Genomic DNA, 24,610 nt, shown 5'->3' with positions numbered 1-24,610 from the left:
CCCCAAAAAATCCCTCTTTTAACACAGAATCAATACCTACACAGTAATCATTAAAGTTTGCTGTTCTTCTGTGAAATATAATTTGAAATATATGATGCAAAGTATCTTAATTTCATGAGTTGCTTCTGACATAAGTTAGGGAAGCATACCTGGCAACAGATAAAACAAAGCTACGGACTATTTGTCCATATCTTGTACACATACACGTTTTAAAAAATGTACACCAGAGAATAAATTTTTTTTGTCAATTATTCATATATATATATATATATATATATATATATATATATATATATATATATATATATATATATAAAATGTGAAAGTTATGGAAAATATTACCTTTTGCAATCAGTTAATCTTTTTTTTTTTTTGTCAAAATTATAAATAATGAATAAGGACATTTGACTGTTTTCAAATTCCAACCTAACATCTGAAACTGAATTATTTAATTGTCCATTATTTGTAACTTGACAGATTATATGAACCTCTAATCCTTGCCTTACATATGAAAAAGTGTCCCAAAAATTGATCAATCACTGTGATGTCACATTGTAGTTTTAAACATTACCTGAATATCAGACTACTATAACACTACACTGGAAAAGTCTGAAAAATCAATTGCTGCATGTCTATTATTTGCAGTTTTACAGATTATTTGAATATCTGGATTGAACATCATTTACTGTATTTGCTGGCATATAAAGATGCACCCCTTTTTTGTACACATTTTTTAGATCCTCTTCCTGATTCCACCAAATTATTATGATTTTCTCAGTTGGAGATGGCTCGAAATGCCACTCTGCAGCCCTGTTTCCATGTTCTTTAGCATACGCAATCACATGTAGCTTGTATGCAATATTGTAGCAATGCCGTTTTTCAGACATAATTTGCCAAGAAATTTAGAGAAAATTTAACGGCAGAAATTTATCACCGTTCACAACAACCGCGATAACAATTGGAAAGTTTAAATGAACAGGAACACAGCTGTGATCATCGATGACAGAGCATGCGCATCCACTGAACTCTACGTAACTGGAATGCTCTCGCACACCGCAAGGAAGCAAGAAAGAAATCGCGTAACTCGGAACAGAGAAAATTTCCAGAAATGAAATAATAAAAACTGAGTATTGATGTATAAGATGTACCCAGTTTTTCAGACATATTTTCAATGAAAAATAAGTGTGTGCCGGCAAATACTCTAAACTGTTGACCATGCCCCCCCCACCGATCTGTTGGGTGGGTGCCATGTGGATCACTCTGTCTGTGTGTTATTATATATATATATATATATACAATATATCAATGCATTAATCCATATGTATATGAAACACTTACTTTACTTTACATGAAGAATGGACTTTAGCTGGACGTGGAAGGCCACTTTTAATAGTTTTACGTATTATAGCATGGGAATGTGTTACTTGTGATGGACTGGAGTGATTTATCACAGAAGGCAGGGTTCCTGGAGACCTAAGCTGTGAAGTTAAGGAATGTTGAGTTTCTACAGATTTCACATGTGACTGTGATGGAGAGAGTGATAATCTTCCTCTCTAGAGGGGGAAAAAAAAAAGACCACAATATATGCTTTCTTTGCAGAAAATTTTAAATATAATTTATGCTGAATGGAAGAATTCTGGTACTGCAACATTTTAATGATTTTATATACATTTCATAATGGTTATAAGATTTACAGAAAAATAATTGCTGCAGTGTAGTAAATTCTGATGTTAACATCAACTTACAATATAAGAGCACAATCTACAATAACAGCAGAAACAGTGCAGTACGAGAATAAGACAAAAAAAAGAGCATGCATGCATGCATGCATTCATGTCATGTTTTATGCACAAGAATATAACTAGTCAAATATTTAACACTTTCTGAAAATTACAAGTAAAAACTTATAATATATATCTGATGCAATGGATTTATTTGGCTATATCACATAATTGAAGAAATTTTGTTATCCCTTGATTTCTAGTTATTAAATTTCAATTATATATACACACATACACACACAATGGAAATCTTAATATAGCCAATGATTAATGTAACTTTCTCCTATCCCAATATATATATAAACCTTGGGACACAGAGCACGTTCTCTCTTAAATGAACAAGATGAACTACAAAAAGAAATGAATCACCTCACTCTTACTTTTAAACAAAATGGATACTCTGAAAAAACAATTAAGAAATTTCTTCTGGATCCTCCTAGACAGTGCACAACAGAGACTATTAATTTTAAAGGTAGCATCTCCATTCCATACTTTAGCACAGTCTCCAAAAAAATAGCTAAAGTCCTTAAAAAATATAATATCAGGACCTTCTTCACCACACTTCCTAAAATCCGTTCTCTAATCAGCCATCCAAAACCTACTCATCACAACCTTAAGTACCCTGGAGTATATAAATTGTGGTGCGATTGCAATATCCCATACTTTGGACAAATAAACAAATCTATTGAACAAAGAATAGAAGAGCATAAGAGAGATATCTCTTACAAAAGATCTCATGCAACGCCGTTATCCAGTCATATTCTTTTTTCAAATAATCCTAATGATAACCAACAAAGTCACTCCGTTTGCTGGAATAGATCAGAAAATATCTTTCGCTGTGATGATGAGTTTGAGAGGAAAATTGTAACATCCCAGATAGCCATGCTGCAGTTGTTCAATATTGGTGTTTGTGGGGGGGGGGGGGGGTGGGGGGGGGGGGGGGTGGGGGGGGGGGGGGGTGGGGGGGGGGGGGGGTGGGGGGGGGGGGGGGTGGGGGGGGGGGGGGGTGGGGGGGGGGGGGGGTGGGGGGGGGGGGGGGTGGGGGGGGGGGGGGGTGGGGGGGGGGGGGGGTGGGGGGGGGGGGGGGTGGGGGGGGGGGGGGGTGGGGGGGGGGGGGGGTGGGGGGGGGGGGGGGTGGGGGGGGGGGGGGGTGGGGGGGGGGGGGGGTGGGGGGGGGGGGGGGTGGGGGGGGGGGGGGGTGGGGGGGGGGGGGGGTGGGGGGGGGGGGGGGTGGGGGGGGGGGGGGGTGGGGGGGGGGGGGGGTGGGGGGGGGGGGGGGTGGGGGGGGGGGGGGGTGGGGGGGGGGGGGGGTGGGGGGGGGGGGGGGTGGGGGGGGGGGGGGGTGGGGGGGGGGGGGGGTGGGGGGGGGGGGGGGTGGGGGGGGGGGGGGGTGGGGGGGGGGGGGGGTGGTGTACTGTTTTTTTGTTCCCTGAATTATATATATGAAATCAAGATATGCATCTTGATTTCATGGTTAAATACTATGGATTTATATGACTTTCTAAGTCAAATAAGTCCATAGACGCAATTTATTATTATTTTTTTTTTTTTTTTATTTGTTCAAGCTTCCTAATAAAACACCTGTCTCAAAAATGTATTCTAGTTGCATTGAACTCAAACTGAAAATTAATATTTTCTTCTGTTGATTGCTTCCATTTTTATATATTTCAGATATATCCAGACCTAAAACTAGTACTCCATTAAGTACTCGCATTAGTTCTTCAGACAGTATAAAGAATTTGAGTCCGCCTTCCAGTCCTTTTGGTTCTAATGTATCTTTGAGTCATTCACGAAATAGCAGTGGTACGTATGTTGATAATTCTTCATTCTCTGTTTTCATTTTCTTGTTGATACATTATTTGATCTGTTGACATGTTTATGTAAGCAAAAATCAGTGTGTTTATCAGCAATCTTGTTATCATACAGAAATATTATTATTACTGTACAGCAACTCCTTGGAGTCCAAAAAATCATCGCAGGAGATCCAAACTACCTACACACTCGTTAACAGACAGATCACTCATATCCAACTCCATCAATCCATTCCATTCATTTCCCACTCTCCAAGTGAAAAATCTAGACCACATACCCCCTATTAACCACACGTTTACTCAACTTCCAGGGTTGACCTCTGGTTGCAGCTCCTCTAGTAAAGAGCTGAAACACCTCTCCCTCATTCATCCTATAAAACCCTTGAAGAAATTAAAATATTTCAATCATATCTCATCATTTTCATCTATCATCCACCTTCTGCAACCCACAGATCCTAAATATAGATTGAATGCTCTCTATGAGGATAGTCTCATAAGAAGCATTCCACAGACCACTTACCATCTTGGTCAACCACATCTGAATCCTCTCCACTACTTTCAACTACTTTCATTCCCAAGAAACTCAGGCGACCAGCCCTGAACACAGTAATCCACGTGGATATATCAAACAAATCAAGAGGCCTTACAAAGAGGAATAACAACTTCCTTATCTCTATTTATTAGTGTGTTCTTCAATAGCTAAGTAATCCTAAGAACTACCTTTGCTACCTTAGCAGTATGCCGTCTAAACTTCAACTCTCTCTACCATCCCTAAATCCCTAGCTTAATTTATTTCCTGGAGTACATTTCCATCAGTGTGGTATAGAGCTTGTAATCTGTTCATCACAAGATGCATTGTAAAATTTATTACTTATTATTTTATTATGTCGAACTGCACCATTTGTAATATTTTGTAATTTATTATTATTATTATTATTGTTATTATGTGACACCTCCAGGGAGTCTAAAGACTCATCGAGGGAGAGTGTACCAGCAGCATCTAATGAGTTGTCCCTTCCAACTACTAACTGCGTCGTTCAAACTTGCTTAACTTTTTGCGTGCCATTATATTATTTTATGACGTTACCTTTTTACTCTATGTATTTCTGCTCTTTCTTCGTTACTTTCGTGGTTGCTTGAGCTTGTACAAAATGCCTATATGCTCTAATCTCTAACTCACGTATAATACTATTATTTGACACTTTAGTCCTTTTGTAATCTCCTTAGCTTTACATCCCCCCCCCCTCCCCTTTCAATGCCGTTAAGTATACTCTCACTCATTCTAGTATCGTAGACTTAGGAAAAGCCTCTGGCTGGGACCGAATCCTTAATCTACGTAGCTATAATTCAAATGTATTAATCCATTTGATTAATACATTTGAATTATAGCTACGTAGCTATAATTCAAATGTATTAATCCTTAAAAATTTATTTTTGTTAACGACTGCGCCATTAAGGATCATGTAAAAGAATTTTCTATTTTTCCTTTACATACAAGAGAATAATTTAGCTAAGCACGTATAATAACCCTTAAATCAATTTTATCTCATGAATTACTCAGTTGTGGCTGTTAGTTTACTTAGGCACACAGGTTCGATTAGTTTTTGTGAGACAGTGCATTGGCTAACGAAGATCAGGCAAGCTATTAACAAAACCAAATATGTTTATTCTAACGAAGACAATTAATATACAAAGGAAATAGGACATATCACATGCCTGATTCTCCACACATTCATTAAAATAATTCACTTAAAGCATTAGACAAAGAAATTCGGCCTGGTTGGCCGAGTGGTTAGCGTATCCGCTCTCCAGCCAAAAGGCTGAGGGTTCGAATCCCGCCGTGGGCGTGATTGTTTGTGAGAATGGTGGTCGGCGGTAGATGGCGTTGGTGATAGTTGCGATTGGTGGAGAGAGAGAGAGAGTTGTAATTAGGTGCCCTCCCTCGATGAGTCCTTGGACTCCCTGGAGGTGTTACGTGATAATAATAAAAAATTATTTACACTCAATTTATTAGACACATGGATGGATTTTAGCACACATAACCTTACTCTCATTACAAATAATATAAGGCAAAATTATGCTATACACGTTCCAAGCATTAGATAACACAAACACTATTCAAGTCTACAGTGCTCTTTTAAACACATTCAAACTCACATTGGGCTTTCTGACCTCTTCAACACATTATGCCATTAGTTAAACAGAATCAACATCTACCGTCTGTACACACAATCTAGGCTATTAATATGACAGCAATCTACTTACAAGCTCACTATATCATTGTACAGTCCTGAATCAAAATGATTAAGGTTGAATTCCGCTGGCTCCTTTCTTAAACTTGTGATTGGGCACTAATCCGACGGTAGTTGTCTGACAATTTCCTCCCTTGTAACAGTACTGCATTTCTTTGGCGATGTCAAGAACGGGTTTGGCTGCGACAAATCAGCATGCACGTGGATCTGGACATTCATTGAAGAATTTTTATGGAAGGATATCTTGAAATATAGCCTTTTCTGCCAGTTTTGTGGCAGAAAAGGCTATATTTCACTCCGTGATCTCCAGAACTACTGCTCGCGGGACCCCCGACTCTTCTCCTCCTCGAAAAGCTTGCCACGGGAACAAAAAATAAGAGAGCTTTTGCCCCTCAATCTCTGCCTTTTATATCATTTGCCGTCCCTTGGCCTTCCTTCCAAAACTTCCCAGATTTACTGGAGGTACCCTTATCACTGACACTTACGTTAGGTTTGGTGGCAAAACTAATATAATCCGGTGTCCTTTGAGGCTGATGACCTTCAGTTTACTAGCCTAATCCTGTGATATTTTTAGTTACAATTGCTTGTGGTTCTACTTTCAGTTATTCTAACATTATAATCACAAATTTTATTACATTACAGTAGGTTACATGCAGTTCTAATTATATGTATTTTATGGCCCATGTAAAATCGATATAGGCGTTTCTCCACATTGAACTGGTACCCATCATCTTTTGCTCATACTGATAGCTTGTTTTACACATCCTGTAAGCTCACCATATTGCTTTACTATTACTCTACCCAATTTTGTGTCATCAGCAAACAACTTAATATTTTCCTTTAGATTATTTCCTATGTCAGTTATGTATAAATTGCACAGAACCTGGTGACACACCACTAATTGCATGCTTGTTCCTGGATCCTACTCCTCCATGTGCCACTTTTGGTCTGTCCATTCTGCCAAATGCTTTTGCAAAATCCAGCAGAATCATCGTTAGTCATCCCTTTATCCATATTAGCTGTCACTATTATAAAAAGTTAGGAGATTACTAACTCATGACCAACTCTTTACAAAATCATGCTGCCCATCATAGAGTATCATATTCTTATCCACCCATTCCTGGATTCTCTTTTTGACCAATTTTTCTAGTACTTTTACCACCTCTCCTGAGCTACTAATTGGTTTAGAATTTGTTACCTCAGATCCTTCTTTGTGCAAAGGAATTATTTTGCCTTCCTTCCACTCCCTTGGGACTTTTCTATAGCCTAAGAACCTGATTTATTCACCACATCAGTTTCACAGCAGTAACCTCACTTGGATGGTATACCCTTGCAAAGTGGTCACTCAGTAACTCAACTATTTTATCTGCTTCTGTACATTGCTACCATCTATGCTCCTTAAGGTTATCCTTCCATAGTTATTCTTCCTCTTACTTACCACTTAACAAAAGTACTTGTTTGGATTTCCTTTGGCCTGCTCAAGTAGTTTCTTCTCATAATCTGATTTTGCTTTCCCTACCATGCCGGTCACAATGCACATCTTCAAGCTTCCTTCTTGTAGTTTCACATATACTACTTGACAATATTCATCATGTTTTATAACCTCCCAAGTCAAGACCACATGGTCACTCTCCTCATTCAAGCAATGGTGCCGACTTGGTTATGAATAAACGTGTGGACAGACTTATGTGTTCGTCGAACATGTTGTTTATTATTTTAACGGTATAATAGAACACAGAAACTAAGTAAATAATTAATTTATTAACTTGATGCTGATATTTCGCTGGTATTATAACCAGCATCTTCAGAGCACAAAAACACTGTTTGTCACAATACGCGAGACTAAAACAACATGGTGTACATTAACAAAATTGTAGCAGCAACACAAAGACTAGAGTCCTGATTTTGGCGCCCTCTATCTGAAAAAAAAAAAAAAAAAAAAAAAAACGCTATCATATATTGCTAGAGTCCTAGAAAAGTGCTAGTTTTTCCTTAATATGACTGTCTCCCAGATCTTCGGCAAGTTAATACAGCCATATTTGTTGAGATTTGGGGTGTGTTTTAGGGCTTCTGTCGCCTCTAAGACAATCTCTCTGATTTATATGGGTTTCTGTGTAGTACTTTTGTGTTTTTCCAGTTGATCCTGTGTGCAGGGGTATCCAGAGCATGGTCTGCTAGGCCCGACTTCCCATAATGATATTTCCGGACGTATCGTTTATGTTCGCTGATGCGGATATTCACAGTTCTTCCTGTTTGACCGTAGTAGGCTTGATTGCATGAGCAGGGTACTTGGTAGACTCCTGGATGTGATAAAGGAGGAATGCTGTCCTTGGGTGAGCGGATGAGGGTGGCTAATTTGCTACATGGTCTGAATGTAGTGCGTAGTTTATGTTTAATGAGAATTCTTGAGATCTTTTCGGATGTGCCTTTAATGTAAGGGATGGTGACTGTTTTGTTGTAGTTCTCTGTGGTGGATGGTGGGAGGGGTTTCTTAGGAGTGTTTAGTATTTTGTTTATTTTTTGTGGATTGTAGCCGTTGGCCAAGAAGGTGTGGCGTAAGTGAGTCAGTTCAGCAGTAAGAGCCTTGTCATTTGAACAGATTGCTCTCGCTCTATGGGTTAGCGTTTTTAAAATGCCATATTGTTGAGAAGGATGATGGTGTGATTGTTTGTGTAAGTATCTGCCTGTATGTGTGGGTTTTCTGAAAACTGAAAATGATAAGGAACCATCTGGGAGACGTGTAATGAGTGTATCCAGGAAGGGCAGACAGTTGTTGGCTTCCGGTTCCATAGTAAAGTGGATTTTTGGGTGTTGGCTATTTAAATGTGCTAGGAATGTTTTCAATGTCTCAGGGCCATGTGGCCAAATGGCAAGCACATCATCAACATAGCGTAGCCAAAGTGTTGGTTTGAGAGTGGCTGTATTGATTGCTTGTTTTTCCAGGTGTTCTATGTAAAAGTTGGCTAGGGGGGGGAGCCCATGGCTGTCCCATCAATTTGTTTGTATATTTTCCCTTTCCATGTGAAATATCCTGCATGTATTGTGAATTTGAATAGTTCAAATATATCAGGGGGGAAGTGTGACTTCAGTAGATTGAGGGTTTCTATTAGTGGTACATTTGTGAATAGTGAAGTGATGTCAAAGCTTACTATTAAGTCTGAGCTTTTTAGGGTGAGGTGTTGTAAGATGCTTTTTAGGTGTGCTGAATTTTTGATAAAGGAGGGAGAATTGTTAGTGAGAGTGGCTAGTAGCTTTGCTAAATGTCTAGCCAGTTTGTATGTGGGACTATTTATACTGTCCACAATTGGGCGTAGGGGTGTGCCTGGTTTGTGAATTTTTGGTGATCCATAGATCCTCGGTGTTCTAACATGGAAGGGTTTGAGTTTGTTAACTGTGTCTTTGGGCCAGGAAGTGACTTTTTTTAATAATTTTCGTGCCTTATTCTTTTGTGTGTTGGTGGGATTGCGATCTATAATTTTGTATGTTGACTGATCTTGTAATAGTGTGTGCATTTTGTTTTCATATTCAGTTGTGTCCATCACCACGGTTGCATTTCCTTTGTCTGCTTTTGTTATGGTAATCTGGCTGTTGTTGTGTAGCTCTTTTATAGCCATGAATTCCTTATGTGGGATATTACTTTTTGGAGGCTTGGACTTGATTAGGATGTTGGCCACATCTAAACGTATGTTGTTAGCTATTGTTGGAGGCAGGTCGTAAATTCCTCGTTCGATGGACGCCATTATTAGTCATTATAAACGAGCGAGTGTAGCGCTTTTACGCGAACAAATTAACACCACTCGCCTGGAATTAGCACAAGCAAATACAACCATCAGCGCATTACGAGAATCACTGCATAATATTCTAAATACGGAACTTTGGCAGATCTTAGAGAACATCACCGACGCAACGGCAAAAAAAGAATTCGACAGAGTCAAAAACCGGCACCAAAAGAAGTTCGAAAATCTACAACAACGGAACACCATACAACGACCGCAATTACAACAAGACCTCGTCGTTGTGAATCTATCGTCACTCACCTTAAGCAAAGAAGCCACAACTGCTTTAAGTCGAGGGCACAACTTTGCCATAACTCCCAAGCAAGTTCCAAAAGCCGAAATAATGGCGTCCATCGAACGAGGAATTTACGACCTGCCTCCAACAATAGCTAACAACATACGTTTAGATGTGGCCAACATCCTAATCAAGTCCAAGCCTCCAAAAAGTAATATCCCACATAAGGAATTCATGGCTATAAAAGAGCTACACAACAACAGCCAGATTACCATAACAAAAGCAGACAAAGGAAATGCAACCGTGGTGATGGACACAACTGAATATGAAAACAAAATGCACACACTATTACAAGATCAGTCAACATACAAAATTATAGATCGCAATCCCACCAACACACAAAAGAATAAGGCACGAAAATTATTAAAAAAAGTCACTTCCTGGCCCAAAGACACAGTTAACAAACTCAAACCCTTCCATGTTAGAACACCGAGGATCTATGGATCACCAAAAATTCACAAACCAGGCACACCCCTACGCCCAATTGTGGACAGTATAAATAGTCCCACATACAAACTGGCTAGACATTTAGCAAAGCTACTAGCCACTCTCACTAACAATTCTCCCTCCTTTATCAAAAATTCAGCACACCTAAAAAGCATCTTACAACACCTCACCCTAAAAAGCTCAGACTTAATAGTAAGCTTTGACATCACTTCACTATTCACAAATGTACCACTAATAGAAACCCTCAATCTACTGAAGTCACACTTCCCCCCTGATATATTTGAACTATTCAAATTCACAATACATGCAGGATATTTCACATGGAAAGGGAAAATATACAAACAAATTGATGGGACAGCCATGGGCTCCCCCCCCTAGCCAACTTTTACATAGAACACCTGGAAAAACAAGCAATCAATACAGCCACTCTCAAACCAACACTTTGGCTACGCTATGTTGATGATGTGCTTGCCATTTGGCCACATGGCCCTGAGACATTGAAAACATTCCTAGCACATTTAAATAGCCAACACCCAAAAATCCACTTTACTATGGAACCGGAAGCCAACAACTGTCTGCCCTTCCTGGATACACTCATTACACGTCTCCCAGATGGTTCCTTATCATTTTCAGTTTTCAGAAAACCCACACATACAGGCAGATACTTACACAAACAATCACACCATCATCCTTCTCAACAATATGGCATTTTAAAAACGCTAACCCATAGAGCGAGAGCAATCTGTTCAAATGACAAGGCTCTTACTGCTGAACTGACTCACTTACGCCACACCTTCTTGGCCAACGGCTACAATCCACAAAAAATAAACAAAATACTAAACACTCCTAAGAAACCCCTCCCACCATCCACCACAGAGAACTACAACAAAACAGTCACCATCCCTTACATTAAAGGCACATCCGAAAAGATCTCAAGAATTCTCATTAAACATAAACTACGCACTACATTCAGACCATGTAGCAAATTAGCCACCCTCATCCGCTCACCCAAGGACAGCATTCCTCCTTTATCACATCCAGGAGTCTACCAAGTACCCTGCTCATGCAATCAAGCCTACTACGGTCAAACAGGAAGAACTGTGAATATCCGCATCAGCGAACATAAACGATACGTCCGGAAATATCATTATGGGAAGTCGGGCCTAGCAGACCATGCTCTGGATACCCCTGCACACAGGATCAACTGGAAAAACACAAAAGTACTACACAGAAACCCATATAAATCAGAGAGATTGTTCTTAGAGGCGACAGAAGCCCTAAAACACACCCCAAATCTCAACAAATATGGCTGTATTAACTTGCCGAAGATCTGGGAGACAGTCATATTAAGGAAAAACTAGCACTTTTCTAGGACTCTAGCAATATATGATAGCGTTTTTTTTTTTTTTTTTTTTTTTTTCAGATAGAGGGCGCCAAAATCAGGACTCTAGTCTTTGTGTTGCTGCTACAATTTTGTTAATGTACACCATGTTGTTTTAGTCTCGCGTATTGTGACAAACAGTGTTTTTGTGCTCTGAAGATGCTGGTTATAATACCAGCGAAATATCAGCATCAAGTTAATAAATTAATTATTTACTTAGTTTCTGTGTTCTATTATACCGTTAAAATAATAAACAAATTAGTTATGAATAGCTCTTCAGATCCTCTGACCTTATCCAATACTCTTGCTCCAATATTCTCTCAGTAAGTGTATAAATTCCATTTCCTTTCCGTCATGTAATCTTTCTTCTTTCCAATCTTTATCTCCATACCGGGATCTCCTAATAATTACTCAATTATACTCATTATACTCATTTTGCTGATGCATGTCTTCCGTATCATCCCTGAATCCTCTTGATCTGTAGCAACAACCAACCATATATTTTGTCTTATTGTTCTTAATCTCCTACCAAGACTGCTTCAAAAGAACAGCCATCCTCCTCCTCCTTCTTCTCATATTCTTTTTGTCTGCAATTCATTTAGTGTACTCCTCCTTCCCCCCCCCTCCCCATCCTATCTTCTGTATATATTCCTTAAAAATACTAAACCCTTCCCATTCTGGCCCTGTAACTACATCATCTACTCTTAGCCAAATCTCACTAATGACTGTAACTTTTGGAGTAGGTTGCATTAACCAATGGCAAAAACTCCTCCCTCTTGTTCCTGATACTTCTGGCATACATAGAAACTGTAGCATCCTTTTAGTCCCCTAACCACTTTTACTTCCTTAATTGACTACCCTATTGAATAATGTTGCTTTAACGACTACATTTCACATTTGTTGGCCATTCTCACACAAACACACACATTCTCACCTGCATCTATCCTATTTAATTGCTTAAGATTTCCTGACTTTGTGTTTCAGCACTCTCAGTGAGCAACGCTCTTTCTAGACACCTAACACCAAAACCATTTAAATGCAGCATTATACAAATCATCCATCAGCATTATGCAAATCCTTCTTTCCATCAAGGACAGAAGCTCAGACCAAAACTTCACAGACCTTACATCATTCCTTCTGCACAATCTGCATATTGATTTGTTTGCCAGCAATGCCCTCCTCCTCAGTTTGCCTCTTTCATAGCAGGAGTTTTGCAGTCTTTCTTTCTTGCTCTTCTTTTGTGCTTTGTCCAACAACTCCTTCACATTCTCTCTCTCATAGAATACCTCTCAGGTCATTAGTGCTAACCAAGACAACTTCTTCTTTCACCTTACTTTTCTGTATTCTGATACATTGTTGTGTCCCATTTTATGATTTTTATTCTAACTAGTAATTTCCTCTCATCTATGTTCCACTATTATCTATGCTCGAGATATCACCAAAATTTTTACTAATATCTAAGTTATTTCTCTCCTTAGTATCCCTAATATTTGTATTATGCTGCGCCTTTTGGGATATTTAGTTTAAGATATTATATGCAAAAACAAGGAGAAAGAACTAAAATATGTCAGAAAGTGTAACTATGTTGCAGTTGTGACACTTTATCTCGTTTCTTAACACATTAATTTCCCGCGTGATTAGGTTCGTAATTTTTCAAGTGGTGCATTGGACAGCAATTTCAGACAACTGTTTTTATCATTGGACAAAAGGTTTATTAAATTCCTTAACATGGTACAATTCAAATATTAGTTATTACTCAATTCAATGCTATACTAAATATTTACAAACTGACATTAGCATATCATAAATAATTAAGCTATGATCCTATAATGGGTATTACGATCATGCCGCCATACACATTCAACACATAAATTCATTTGACACGAACATATAAGATTAATTCACACTATTTAACTATCCAAACTTAAGTAGATTAACTAAACCATTTACTGCACTGACACATAACTATGACATTTAAACTTTCTTATACAATATATTAGACATGCAAAATTCTCAGGACACTTAATTACTCATATAATATTAACATTAGTAAGCTTACTTTCATTATATTCTATCATATACTAAAGTCCTGGTCACTTCAACAGTTCAGTATTAGAATAATGATAACTAATACAGGCGAATCTTAGTTAACACGAGATATATTTTACAGTACCTTTCTTTCTTGAATTTTCCATATGGGCCTCTACCTTTTTCTGATCGAACTATCTTGGTATACCCTCTCCAATAATCTGTTTCTCCTACGTTCCTTTTGGAATTGAACTATGCTTACGTGGTCTTAACCTCTCGTAACTTAGGACACACTTTGAATCATCTATATAACGGCTGTACAACTCGCGACGTGGACATCGATTTCTTTACTTCTTTCCCTTTCTCATAGTTGACACTGGAGTTGAAACACAAAGAATATGCTTTCTTTTCTTTGAATATATGGCATTCCTCACTTCTTACATAGGAAGTACGGAATAAATCCCGCTCACTTTCAGGATGTAACAACATCACTAATATTAATTTTTGTGCTGGGAAAACAAGATTTTGTTACACTTTCATTGAGTTATAGAATCTCCATGCAAAATTTTCTTCTTATCTTCTTTCTCGATTTCTTTATTCACATGATCTTGAATCTTACTTCAGACTTCTTGCTAATCTCTTGACATTTCTGCAATTTTCAATTTCACAGTTTATTCTTTGAAGAATAATATGCGAATGCACTGTTTCTTTATTAAAGTTTACTTCTTTCTCCTGAACTTCCCCCACCATACATTTAACATTAATTCCAACATTATCATTTTCCAGTCTACTGTCAATATTGTCTTCTCTGCTAACACATGCTTCATTCCCAACTGGCACTCTCAAGACACTTACTACACACTTGCTCTCCTTCATAAATCCTTCAACTTTCTTGCAAATTCATCTGTCACACACACTACATTGAACAAAATCATGCAAATTCAATTCACCCAACAATAACATCTTTGCATCATTGTTCTACCATGCACAGTATCGAATTTAAACAAAGATACAAGGTTTACTTAAACCTAAATAACTCTGTCTATTACAGACCACTATAAAACCAATCATTATTAGCTAAATTATGAAAAAAATGACTTATCTTTCAGCAGCGTTAATAACCAATGCTACCTTGCGGCCATCTTTTTAATCAGATAACAGAAATAACAATACAGTTTTGTTAAATAATAATATTTTTTGGTTTACCGATCAAGTGTTGATCAATTTTATTAACTGAACCAACTAGTTTCGCCACACTTATCTGTAGGCATCTTCAGGGCTTACATAGAGGTTTAAACAATCTCACAATTATGCGTAACTGCAAACTGACAAGAATAACTATAAAAAACTGACTAGAATAATTACAAATAAAATAGTTTCGAACGTGAGTGAAACATGTATTGCGTGTACAAGATCAGCAAGATGTTGCTGAGGAACTTTCTGTAGTTTGTATTAAAGTTCATTTCTTCCGTTTTTAAGGTTCTGATTAGGGTTTTCCATATCTCTGGGAGTATTAGGCCTTGATTTCTGTTAAGGTTGACAGTAGAACGCCCATTCTACTGTCAACCTTAACAACCTTCTCCTAAGGACAAGCTTCCACATCTTAATCATCCAGGGGTCTACCAGATTAGTCTGGAACCTTGTTCTGGAGACCATGTGAAATTGCAAGTCATTTGATCAAGTAGTTTTTTTATTCTGCTGTTTAAAGCAAAAGTGTTGTTTGCGTTGTTGTTGAAATGGATAAAATTTAGTATCGTGCGGTTATAAAATTTTTTGTAAAAGAAGGTTTAACACCAAAAAAATTCATTCGAAGTTCATAAAAGTTTATAGGCATTCTTCACCTTCATTTTCGACAATTAAGAAATGGGCTGCCAAGTTTAAACATGGCCCTACAAAATAGAAAAAATACTACATAGGCCCATTACTTTGCCCCCCCCCCCCCATTACACAAGAATACAACATGACCATTTCTATTCCCTATATCAGAGGTACATCGGAAAAGATAGCCGAAGTATTGGTGAAACATGGCCTTCGCACCACCTTCAAGCCTCATGTCAAGCTGGCAACTCTGATCCGCTCACCAAAGGATAAACTTCACCCTTTAGCACACCCAGGAGTGTATGAAGTTCCATGTGACTGTGACTTGGCCTATTATGGGCAAACAGGAAGATCAGTGAACATCCGCCTGGAAGAACATGAAAGATACATTCGCTACTATTACTATGGCAAGTCGGGACTGGCAGACCACGCTTTGGACACTCCTTCACACAGGATTAGATGGAGAAAAACGAATGTGCTATTTAGGAGTCGTTATAGATCTGAAAGACTATTTTTTGAGTCAGCAATGGCTTTGAAGAATTCTCCCAACCTTAACAAATATGGTTGCATTAATTTGCCAAAAATTTGGGAGACGGTTATCCTAAGAAAAACTCCTGGATAACTGCTGCTTTTTTTTTTTTTTTTTTTTTTTTTTTTTTTTTCTGTTAGAGGGCGCCAAAAATAGGACTTTAGATCTTTTGTCTTTCTGCAATTATATTGTTTCACTCACTGTCGCGTTTACATGTGTGTTGTGCTTTTGTCTTTTTTGTTTCAGTCACCCCTATTATGTCGATCTGGTACTTATCTAATTCCTCAGCTAGCTCCATTTCTTTGTCATTCAGGCTTCTTATGTTGATAGTACTGCTCTTTAGTTCTGGTGATATTGAGTTGGGGGTTTGTTTTCAGATTTGTTCCAGTAGCTGACTTTTCGCTGTTCGCCCTGGTTCCCTGGTGAAAACAACGGGGGGCCTCATTTAACCGTGCGACGCCCCAGCCTGCATGAAAATTTTGTCATGTTGTACCATCATTTTTTCCTAAATAAAAAAAAATATATATATATTCAGTGGTTTTAAAACTTTTGCTATACTTTCACTGATGCCTTGTACATTAGGGATAGACCGCTTGGAGCAGTCTCCAAGTCGTTTCAATAACCATTTCTGTAATTTCACATATACCTCCTCTTAACTGAAAATTCCATGTTTAGCTACTTTTTAGGTCAAGACAGCACATTCACTCTCTCCAGTTGGATGAATATTTTTGTTGCCTTTTGACCGTTTAGAAAAATCTCCACCTTTCTCACTTCTCCTAAGGACAAGCTTCCACATCTTAATCATCCAGGTGTCTACCAGATTCCGTGCTCTTGTGGATTATCTTATTTCAGACAAACGGGAAGATCTGCCTCTATTCGGCTAGAAGAACACCAATCTTATATTGAATACTTGAGACCTGAAAAGTCTGGACTTGCAGAACATGCCATCTTCACTAGACACAGAGTTCATTGGAGAATGAAATCTGTGTCTAGTGTCCTCCTGAATTCCGAATGCTATGAGGGGGACACTTTGTCTTCTCCCCCCCCCCCATAGCATTCAGAATTCTATGTGGAGGAGCATGGATTTGTGAGGGACAGCCATTCATTAGAAATTTACTAACTTTATAACAGAGTGACAGCTGAGTTAAATAAAGGGAATGGCTACATGATAACGCTGCTGAATTTTGCAAAGGTGTTTGCAAAACATAAGAATACTACATGGAACTCTGTTACACAAACTGAAACAGTTGAGAATGGATATGAAACTGGTGATATGGATACAAAGGTGGCTGGTGGACAGATACCAAAAAGTAGTATATGGAGTAACAGAATCCAGGAGAAAGCAGGTGACCATTGGTGTGCCGCAAGGCTTTCTGCCTGGACCACTTCTGTTTATTTTGTATATAAATAAACACTATAGGAAATAATTTGAAGTGAGATATTGAGTTATTTGCTTGATGCAAAGTTAGGTTGGGTGATAGTTCATCAAGATGAACTATTACCCAACTTAATTTACCCAACCACACACACACACACACTAGGGGGCAGAGCCCCCTAGTGTGTGTGTGTGTATGTGTGTGGCAAGACTGGTTTACTCGGTGAAGAGACATGTTTTTTAAAAATTAAATGACTGGATACCGAGAGATTTTACCCTCGGTATCCAGTCATGTAATTTTCAAAAAGGAGGGCAAAGTCTGACTGTCACCTCTTCATGGTGCCCTCTGGATGATTAATGACAGCAGCATTTTTTTTTCCCATCATGGAGACAAATTTCGGTGATTATACCTATGCTACCTCGGATGGGGCAGCCAATGCGACTCTTGATTTGGAAATGATGTCAGAGTTGAGAAATGAGCAAATCATTCTACCCATTACAAAAAATATTAATATCATCCAATGTAATTTAAATGGTATTGTTACTACAGTAAACAAAGAAAAACTAAACAAACTATTACTAGTAGCTGACAAACATGATGCTATTATCTGCATCCAGGAAACCAAACTTCGATAAACCAGCAGACTAAACATTAAAAACTATAACATCATACAAGACAGGCCTACCGACTAAAATGGAGGATGACTTCAGACACTAATCCGAAACTTGTCATATAAAGTTGTTGAGCTAGACATAGTAGCAGAAGAAACTGAAATACAAGGAATCCAAATACTGGAACCAAGTAAAAAGCCATTAAACATGTTCAATTGTTATCATCCTTGCGACAAACCTGGACCAAATCTCTCCAGCCTATTCCATCTCATTGAAGAAAACTCCATTATCTTAGGAGACATGAATAGCAAACACCTCTTATGGGGTTCTGAGGAAATAAACCCAAGAGGAGAAAACCTGAGTAATTTCTTAGATGAAACAGGACTAATAACTCTTAACAATGCAGAACCCACTTACCTGTCTCATTCTTATGGTACAAAAGATGCCCTAGATATTAATGCGGTGTCTCTTCACAACAAAGCTATTTGGTCTGTTTTGGAACCAGTAGGAAATAACCATACCCCCAGTATTAATCAATCTGAACCCAAGAAAGATAATATCATTGGAACTTCCAGAAGGCAAATTGGAAGAAATAGAAGGATGAAGTAAGTAAAATGCTGAATGATCACACATACCATCATGACTTAGTCAAAAACTACATAACTTGAAAGAATACTATCCTAAATGCAGCAAAGTATCCCAAAGGGCTACAGGAGAAAAGGCAATTTCAAACTACCAACAAACTACTACAAGTTCCAGGTGAACCTTTGAACTTGCCAGTAAAATAACTAAATGAAATGAATTATTTAACATTTTAAAAATTGGAAGCTCTCCAGAAACCAGGATCGAGTACAACAAGATAAATGCTGAAATTTAACAAAAATATAATATATTACAAAGAACTAGGTGGCAAGAATTTTGCCACTGCTTAAATCCAAACACTTAAGATACCAAACTTTGGAAACTGACTGCTAATTTACAAAGAGGCCTATCAAAGGCAAGTGAGTCTAACACGCTAAAAGATCCAGATGGAAATATCAAAATAGGAGACAGGGAGATCACAAATACATTGGTCTTTCATTTTCAAAATAAAAGCAAACTAGAGATGAATACTAGGAAAGATCATCAAATATCAAAACAGGCTCGACAGGAGAAAAATGCTGCAAATTCCCCAAAATATAAAAACAAATTATTCTGGGATCCATTTACAATCTCTGAATTGAGAGGTGCAGTGTGGACCAGATAACATACAAGGAATTATAATCAAACATCTTCCTTCCCTAGCCCTAGATTGGCTACTTCGCCTATACAACAATAGCCTAAAACAAGGAAAAGCTCCAAAAGACTGGAAGACAGCCACAATCATACCAATCTTAAAGCCTAACAAACCTCAAGACCAACCAGAAAGTTATAGACCAATTTCACTGACTTCAATTCCAAGCAAATTGATGGAAAAAATGATACTCCAACGTTTGAATTACTATCTAAACAAAAATAGTATACAACCACATTTTCAGGCTGCTTTTAGAAGAAATCACTCAACAAACTGATCAAGTTTTCTACTTAACCTTGTGTTCATGCTGTGAAAAATTCATGTTTGAGGTTTAATGGAATATTATCAGCACTGAGAAAGGATTAAAAATACTTTAATACTTCCGATGTTTCGTTTCCGTCACAGAGACATCTTCGGGGATTACAAAAAAACTTTTTGTGACAACATACACAAATAATACAATAGTGAGTGAAACTAAAGTCCTATCTAGGTGGTGCGCCCACTATGGGCATTTGCAGGTGGCCTAGGATGTAAAGAGGGATCTCTGATAATTAATGTTTACCAAATTTTGGGAAGTTTAATTCAACTGTATTTGTTTAAATTCGGTTGATTCCTGAATACAGATGCAGATTCAAAGAATAGTCTTTCTTTTTTGAATTTACTATGGTGGAGCATGGTGGTTTTTTCCCAGGAGATTCTGTGGTTTGTATCCAAAACATGGTCTGCAAGGCCAGATTGACCATAATCGTGACTGCAGATGTATGACTTGTATTCTTCTAACCGGATGGTTGCTGATCTACCTGTCTGTCCGAAGTAAGCCAGTTTACAGGCACAAGGTACTCTATATACTCCAGGCACTGAGAGAGGAGGGAACTGGTCTTTGGTGGAAAGGATAAGGGTAGCAAGTTTACGGTGGGGCTTGAAAGCTGTATGAAGGTTGTACTTTTTTAATGATCTGGCTATATTTTCTGATGTACCATGGATGTAAGGAATGGTGATGGCATTTCTGAAGAGATGGTCGAGGAATGGGAAAGGACTTGATTATTTTTTTTTAATTCTGTAGTCACTGTAGCCATTGGAAAGGAAGGTGTTGTGTATGTTTTTGAGTTGGTTTGAAAGGGCAGTTTCACTGGAACAAAGATTGTGGGCTCTATTGGTAAGAGTTCTAATAATGCCATATTGCTGAGAGGAGTGGTGGTGGGAGAGTTTGTGAATGTATCTGCCTGTATGAGTAGGTTTTCTATATACAGAGAAAGAAAGGCTACCATTAGGAAGGCGTGTTACTAAGGTGTCTTTGTAACACACCTTCGTTATTTTCCTTTTCCATCGTAAACTGGATTCTTGGATGTAGACTATTGAGGTGACTGAGGAAGGAATCTAATGTGTCTAGGCCATGAGGCCAAATGGAGGCCATGTTTTCTACTTAACCCAGACCAAACCTACCAAATCCACCATTGTAGCTTTTATAGATTTTAGCAAATGCCTTTGACAAGGTGTGGAGGCAGAAACTCTTTTCCAAACTTTGTCATATTGGAACAGAAGTGAAAGTTCTAAACTGGATTTATGACTTTCTAAGAAATAGAACAATTCAAGTTAGAATAAATAATACTTTTTCCAAGAAAGTGAAAATAAGACAGGGACTCCCTCAAGGCAGCATTTTGAGCCCATTCCTTTTTTCCATCTACTTAAACGACTTAGATAAAAATATAAATAAAGAAACAAAGATGGCTATGTTTGCTGATGATTTGGTCCTATTCTCAGCTCACAACAACCTAGAAACAGGAGATCACTTAAACAAAGCCATTGAAAGTTTATCTTCATACTGTGAAAAACAAAAAATATAAATTAACCCTACTAAATCAGAAATTTGTGTATTTACCATTAATAACCACCTCAGAAAGTGGAGGCCAAAGATTAAGCTAAACAGTCAACTAATTACCTTTAATGAAAACCCCAAGTTACTCTAGATCCATCACTAAGCTTCAATAAACATATCAACAATGTTGCTGTCAGAGCAAAAAAGAATACTATATATCACGAAAAGTATCTCAGGTATCTGAAAAAAGTATCTGAGAAAACCACTCAAAAGTGGGGAGCCAATGCTAAAACCTTAAAAGTCACATACACCTCTATTATCCAACCCATAATTGAATATGCTTTGCTTATCTGGATGCAGCCATCACAAACCAGTTTAGACAAGCTTATAAAAATTCTGAAAAATGCAGCTAGAATCATATGTGGACGAAGGAATGCAACTCCTAGCAAAATAGCAGAATTCAAATCCAACCTTGTTCCTTTTAAAAAATTAGGTGGCAAGAAAATCTTACTAAATTTGTAGAAAAAAGAGCCAACCTAGCACATCATAGAACAAGTGAACTTTTTAAAGATTGGCAACCAACAAACAGAATAAAGAAAAAATCAACAGTGCATGAAATCATGGAAAATAAAATTCCCTTAGATTGTCCAAATAAAATAGCCAACTACCCACCATTTCCTCCAAATCAAGACAGGAAAAATATTATTATCAACTTGGAAATAGGGAAACATGAGAAAAATAGCCTAGAAAACCCTGAAATCTTAAGATCATTAGCTCTTTCAAAAATAATGGAATATGGACCTGACTCGATAAAGATCTACACAGATGGCTCCAAAAATCCAAATGGCAATTCTGGGCATAGCATACTCATCTATGGCTCTCAAAATATAGAACTAAAAACAACTAACAGTATTGGATGCAACTCATACCATGCAGAATTAATAGCCATTAACACAGCACTGCAACATTTGGATAAACAAAACCCAAAGGAGTTTATATTTTTCATAGATTCCTTATCAGCCCTTCAAGCTATTAAGAACTGCTACATTAGCCATCAAGAAATACTTAGAGACATAGCAAAAACAATAAACAAACTACATAAGGATTCTGAAATAATTTTCCAATGGATCCCATCCCATGTGGGATTAAAGGGAAATGAACTGCAGATGAAGTAGCAAAAATGGCTGTAACATCCAGTGATACCACATATTTCAATCTTTTTAAAACCACCCAAAAAGAAAACAAAAAGAATGATTCTCCAGGACTCACCACTGGTATTCAGCAGAAAAACCAGGAGCTAGCATCAACTTCAAGTTTAAAGTTTAGCAATGGCATAAAAGTCTTCCCCATCTGCAAAACGTCTAACATCAAGGAAGCATCACCAATGCTTTTATTAAATTGTATGAATATTTCCAAATGTTAACTTTATAACAACCCAAGAAAGGTACTGTATAAAATATATGAATTTAACCTCTATGATCTGGTGTAATAATAGCACACATGGTATTATTTCTTCATCATAGCACACATGGTATTATTTCTACCTTAGCACACCAGACCAAATCTTAACTAACACAAGAAACAGAAATTGAAAATGAACTCCTTTTTCTTAAAAAGACCTTTATCAATAATGGTTTCTCTCCTAATAAGATTGAAAATTTTCTTTCTCTCCGTCACTCAACTGCTTCTGAAGATCCCTCTTCCCCCAGAGCCTTTATTTCTTTGCCTTACATCAGTTCTCTTTCACCAAAACTAGCTAAAATTCTCAAGAAATTTAACTTCAGAACTTGTTTCACTATGCTCCTAAAACTTCGATCCATACTTAGTAAACCTAAAGAGAAACATCTTGCAACTCAGTTTCCAGGAGTCTACAAGATCTTATGTGATTGTGGAAAGCTATACCTATGGCCAAACTGCTAAATCCATCCTTCTTCGTCTGGAAGAACACTGTAGAGATATTTCCTACAAAAGGACTAGAGCCAGCGCTCTCTCTAGCCATGTTCTTTTCTCCATTAACTCAGATGAAGGCCGCCAACACATTGTGGACTTGACACAAACTTCTAATATCTGTGTGTGCTATGATGAACTGGAAAGAAAGATTGCCGAGTCCAGAGAAATTGCATTTGATTCTTCCCATATCAATAACTCCCTAAGTTTCAATCTTTCTGATGCGCACATTGCCTCTGTTCAATACTGGCGCACTCGTGGCAGTACGTAGTCAGCTTTTATTTGGAACTCAAGCTCACATTACTGTTTTCAAAATGTACTAATGTTTTTTTTGGACTAGTACTGTTAATGCAATTTTTAAGTCTGTTATTTTTTGTATATTTCTTTGATTGTGATACCTGAAGAAGTTAATCCATTCAATGAAACTAGTAGTATCTTTTTAAATAGACCATGTCATCTCGTTATCAGTCATTTAAAATAATTTATATATATATATATATATATATATATATATATAAACTTGCTCTTTGATTTTGAAGAAATGGGACACCTGGGTCTTCTATCACAAACCTGCAGAGTCTACCATCACATCACTCAGTGTTGCAGGTTTAGATGGAACGCTTCAGTCATTAATCAAAAATGTGCTGCCCGACTCAAGAAAATGTTTTCTTCCCTTTCCATTTGCACAAGATTGAGAGTTTGCTGAGATTATCAAATCATGGAGCTCTGAGCGTGATCAGCAAGTGAATTATCTTTTTATCTCATTCATTCAAGTTGCTCCCAGTAATCCTGATTTTCTCCAATCCAACTTTCCTGAATATCAAATCATCACCCTTCGAAGATTTCATAGCTCCAACTATGCTGATTCCATGGATAATTATGCTGCAACAGCACCATTTACTATCATTTGATCCTTGCACAAATTGGTTCCAGTGCTTGAAAATGGTTCCAATACTTGAAAATCTTGAGTACCTTCCAGACACTCTGTTTTATTTCAACAATCGTAGTTTTTGATTTCCTCTCCCACTGAGAGAAGAAATTCACTAAATTCGGTCATCGTTGCCAGTCTTCTGATTTAAATATTTACGTTAAACCCTTCATCATTATCATCATCATCAAATTCCTGATATGTAACAACTGGGGGTTGGTGTACAGAATGTTATGATAGTATTACGTGAAAAAGTTACATCATTCCTAACTTCCAATTGACAATTTTCCTCCAAATTAATCTGTCAAGACTCCAGTATTATCAAATCTAATATTTCTGTCTTCTAAGGCACTTTTTACTATATCTTGGTCTTCCTTTTAGTGTTTTTCTTACCAACCTGGTAAAGAACACCTGTTTTGATAATCTTTCCTCTACCATACTACCATACCTGAGATTAGCTCTGCTAACAATGTCATGCTCCTTAATATCCTAATTTTTAATATGATTCTGTCATTTTTGCCATTTCTTAACTCTCTTAATC

The 24,610-nt window shown here is 37.8% G+C and overlaps 1 protein-coding gene across 1 annotated transcript in view; it reads left to right on the top strand.

Moving 5' to 3' along the window:
* The first annotated feature begins 3,264 nt into the window (after nt 1-3,264).
* The window catches only part of LOC150105777 (uncharacterized), a 29,551-nt gene continuing 8,205 nt past the window's right edge, over nt 3,265-24,610 (top strand). Inside the window, exons 1-2 of the mRNA XM_090394555.1 lie at nt 3,265-3,295; nt 3,453-3,584. Of these exons, the coding sequence (XP_090250681.1) occupies nt 3,265-3,295; nt 3,453-3,584 (163 nt within the window). The remainder of the gene's footprint in view (nt 3,296-3,452; nt 3,585-24,610) is intronic.

Source organism: Typopeltis vanoorti, chromosome 6, assembly GCF_054136105.1.
Source record: "Typopeltis vanoorti isolate ZY-2024b chromosome 6, IOZ_Tvanoo_1.0, whole genome shotgun sequence".
In the NCBI taxonomy this organism is placed as follows: domain Eukaryota; kingdom Metazoa; phylum Arthropoda; class Arachnida; order Uropygi; family Thelyphonidae; genus Typopeltis; species Typopeltis vanoorti.
This window is presented reverse-complemented; position numbering and strand designations above follow the sequence as displayed.